The sequence below is a fragment of the Penaeus vannamei genome, chromosome 25 (genome assembly GCF_042767895.1).
Source record: "Penaeus vannamei isolate JL-2024 chromosome 25, ASM4276789v1, whole genome shotgun sequence".
In the NCBI taxonomy this organism is placed as follows: Eukaryota; Metazoa; Arthropoda; class Malacostraca; order Decapoda; family Penaeidae; genus Penaeus; species Penaeus vannamei.
Window position 1 is genome coordinate 5,453,629 of NC_091573.1, and position 2,500 is coordinate 5,456,128.

The following is a 2,500-nucleotide window of genomic DNA, read 5'->3' on the forward strand; positions in this document are numbered from 1 at the left end:
ACCAAGGTTTCATTTATGAATCCTACCTGACCTCACTTAGAATTTGCAGGGAGGGTTCTATATCTAATACTACTCTTATTATTATTAACATTATTAACAGTAATTATAGAAAAAAAAAAAAATCTAGGAATGGGGTAAACTGATGTAATCAGTTATGTCTCCTTGGTGGCTTAGCACTTGTATAATCATATTTTTATAAAAATAGATAAAACAGAAGTTAAAGTGCATAGGATGTGGAGACTAAACCCTCTTGGAATCAATAAGCTAATACATAATCTGATATATTGATATGAAAACCAAACCAAGAACTTTAGTTGTGATATAGTTTCTAAACTTTATACATATGTAAAAAAAAAAAAGAAAAAAAAAATGTGTACAAACCTTATCACATTTTTTTGTGTTAATTTTCAAGGAAAAAGTTATTGGTTTCTGAGAACGTGCTGCCTGGTCAATGTAAATTTCCGACTGTTTTCTTTTCTTCGTGAGAAAGACTATTAGGGAGAGTACTTTGAAAAGTTATATTAAGTGAAGCTATGTATCCTTGCTGGATATAAAAAAATTCTGCAGTACCTATTTTTGCTTAAGAAATAAATACAAAGTATGAATGGAGACTGAGAGGACTACATACTTAACAATAGTTTCTTGGTATAGCCATTGCTTAAAATTTTAGAAAGTGAAGAATAAGACCTCCCTTCCCTGTTTCCTGCAGGAAGGAAGAAAGCCTATCAAGAACAGGCAGCACAGACTCAAGACACAAAATCTTCCACTCAACAAGAGTCAGGGTCCTTCAACACCAAGTCTGATGCCGACGATGGCCTCTTGACCAAAATTAAACGTGCTATTTTTGGTTAGGGTGCGTATCGGAATGCTACATTTCATTCTGCGACCCTCATTCACATTCATGGTTTTCATTATTTTACTGCGGTTGTAAGCAGGAGATGCCACAGTTTTAGGTACTAGGGATTTATTACAGGCATCCTTTTTTCTGAAATAGCCTTTAAAGTCAAATTTCAGGTTTCTGCTTTAGTAGCTTGTGATAATTTTGCACCATTTTATACTCTCACTATGCCTTATTATCTTGGTCTTGTGGGACCAGTTGTTCATGTTGTACTCTCACTTGCACCAACAGGTAAACAAGTTGCTGTCGAGGAAAATGAAACTCTGAGGCAGATCCGTGCTATACTAAGGGGCAATATAGAAGAGATTGTTGCTCGGAAAGTTGCAGATGATGTGGAGGATGCAGCAGGGGACACAAAGAGACCAACAGAAGATGATAGTAAACAAGGAGACAGAGTTGGAGCCAAAAAGTAAAGGACATGAAATGTGAAGCACTGTATGTCTTGGTTTGTTAGCAGTATCAGAAAGGGGAAAACAGAGTGGAAAACTTGATTGTAATTATTGTTCTGTCTAATGTGTACAGATATATATTCTGTCTTGTTTAAAAACTCAGTCAGTCAGTCAGTCTCTCTCTCCCTTTCCTTTTCTCTTTCTTTCTTTCTCTTTCTTGCTCTTTCTCTCTCTCCTGTTTTTCTCAGGAAAGGCTTCCAGCTTTTACTATGCATTATGAGATTTGTAAGATCAACCATTTCTGTTGATTGTCTTATAAAGTGGTACTGTTTTCCCAATCACAGATGTATCACTATAAATATATTTCTTATTTTGTTTTTTTGTATTTGTCTCACATTTTTGCAGTGTGATTCTCAAACCAGTACAGGTTAACGCATAATTATTCTTCATGAAGGAATTTGTCTCCTTAAACTTTGCAAGAATGTAGTGTATAGCTGTGATCATGTTCAGATTGAGAATCAGTGTAGACATTAAGCTGCAAAATTGTTGTTTTGCAGTCATGTTGCAAATTTTGCTTCACTGTCATGTTTTTCAGTATTCTCCCTGAGCTGAAGGTGCAGATGATAAGACTAATTGAAGTTTGCTGTTAACAAATTTGATTGTTATGTTTATATAACTTGTAGAGGACCATTGTATTGAATTCAGACTCCTGCAGCAACTTCTGATCTCATGGCTCATAAATAAAAATTGCCCATGCTTAACACCTCAGACAGAATTCTTGTACTTTTGGCTTTGTAGAATAGGAACAATATCAGAATTTAAGTCATGGCCTATATGAACATATCATAGTTCTTGGCATTCTCTTGATTCTGACAAATTTGTTTCAAGAATGATTAATCTGCGGGTTAGTAGAGAATGAATTTATGAGAATTGGGTGCAATTAAGAGTACTTTTGTTCTTATCTTTGATGTTGAAGATATGTCACACAGGCTGTGATAGAAGAATAGAGATTTAAGAAGAAAATGTAGATTTTCCTATTCTTCAAGACATCGAAAGGAAAAGATGATTGTTCTTTACAATATCCTGGAATAAATGTCAGCAGAGTATTATGTTACACCAATGTGATATAGAGCAGCACAAGATTTCATTTTCCCTTGGCAAGGATAAGGTGCCACTATCGTCTATTACTATCTGGGTATAAATTCATACCTTT

General features: G+C 34.9%; 1 protein-coding gene across 2 annotated transcripts in view; it reads left to right on the top strand.

The window, feature by feature from the left end:
• Positions 1–2,500, top strand: part of LOC113812949 (protein tumorous imaginal discs, mitochondrial) — a 10,850-nt gene that overhangs the window by 8,107 nt on the left and 243 nt on the right. The window contains exons 8-9 of one of the 2 annotated variants that reach the window (XM_027364887.2): positions 710–853; positions 1,130–2,500. The exon at positions 1,130–2,500 is cut by the window's right edge and continues 243 nt beyond it. In XM_027364887.2, the coding sequence (XP_027220688.1) occupies positions 710–852 (143 nt within the window). In that variant the 3' untranslated portion in view covers position 853; positions 1,130–2,500. The remainder of the gene's footprint in view (positions 1–709; positions 854–1,129) is intronic. The other variant, XM_027364886.2, reaches the window with a different exon arrangement.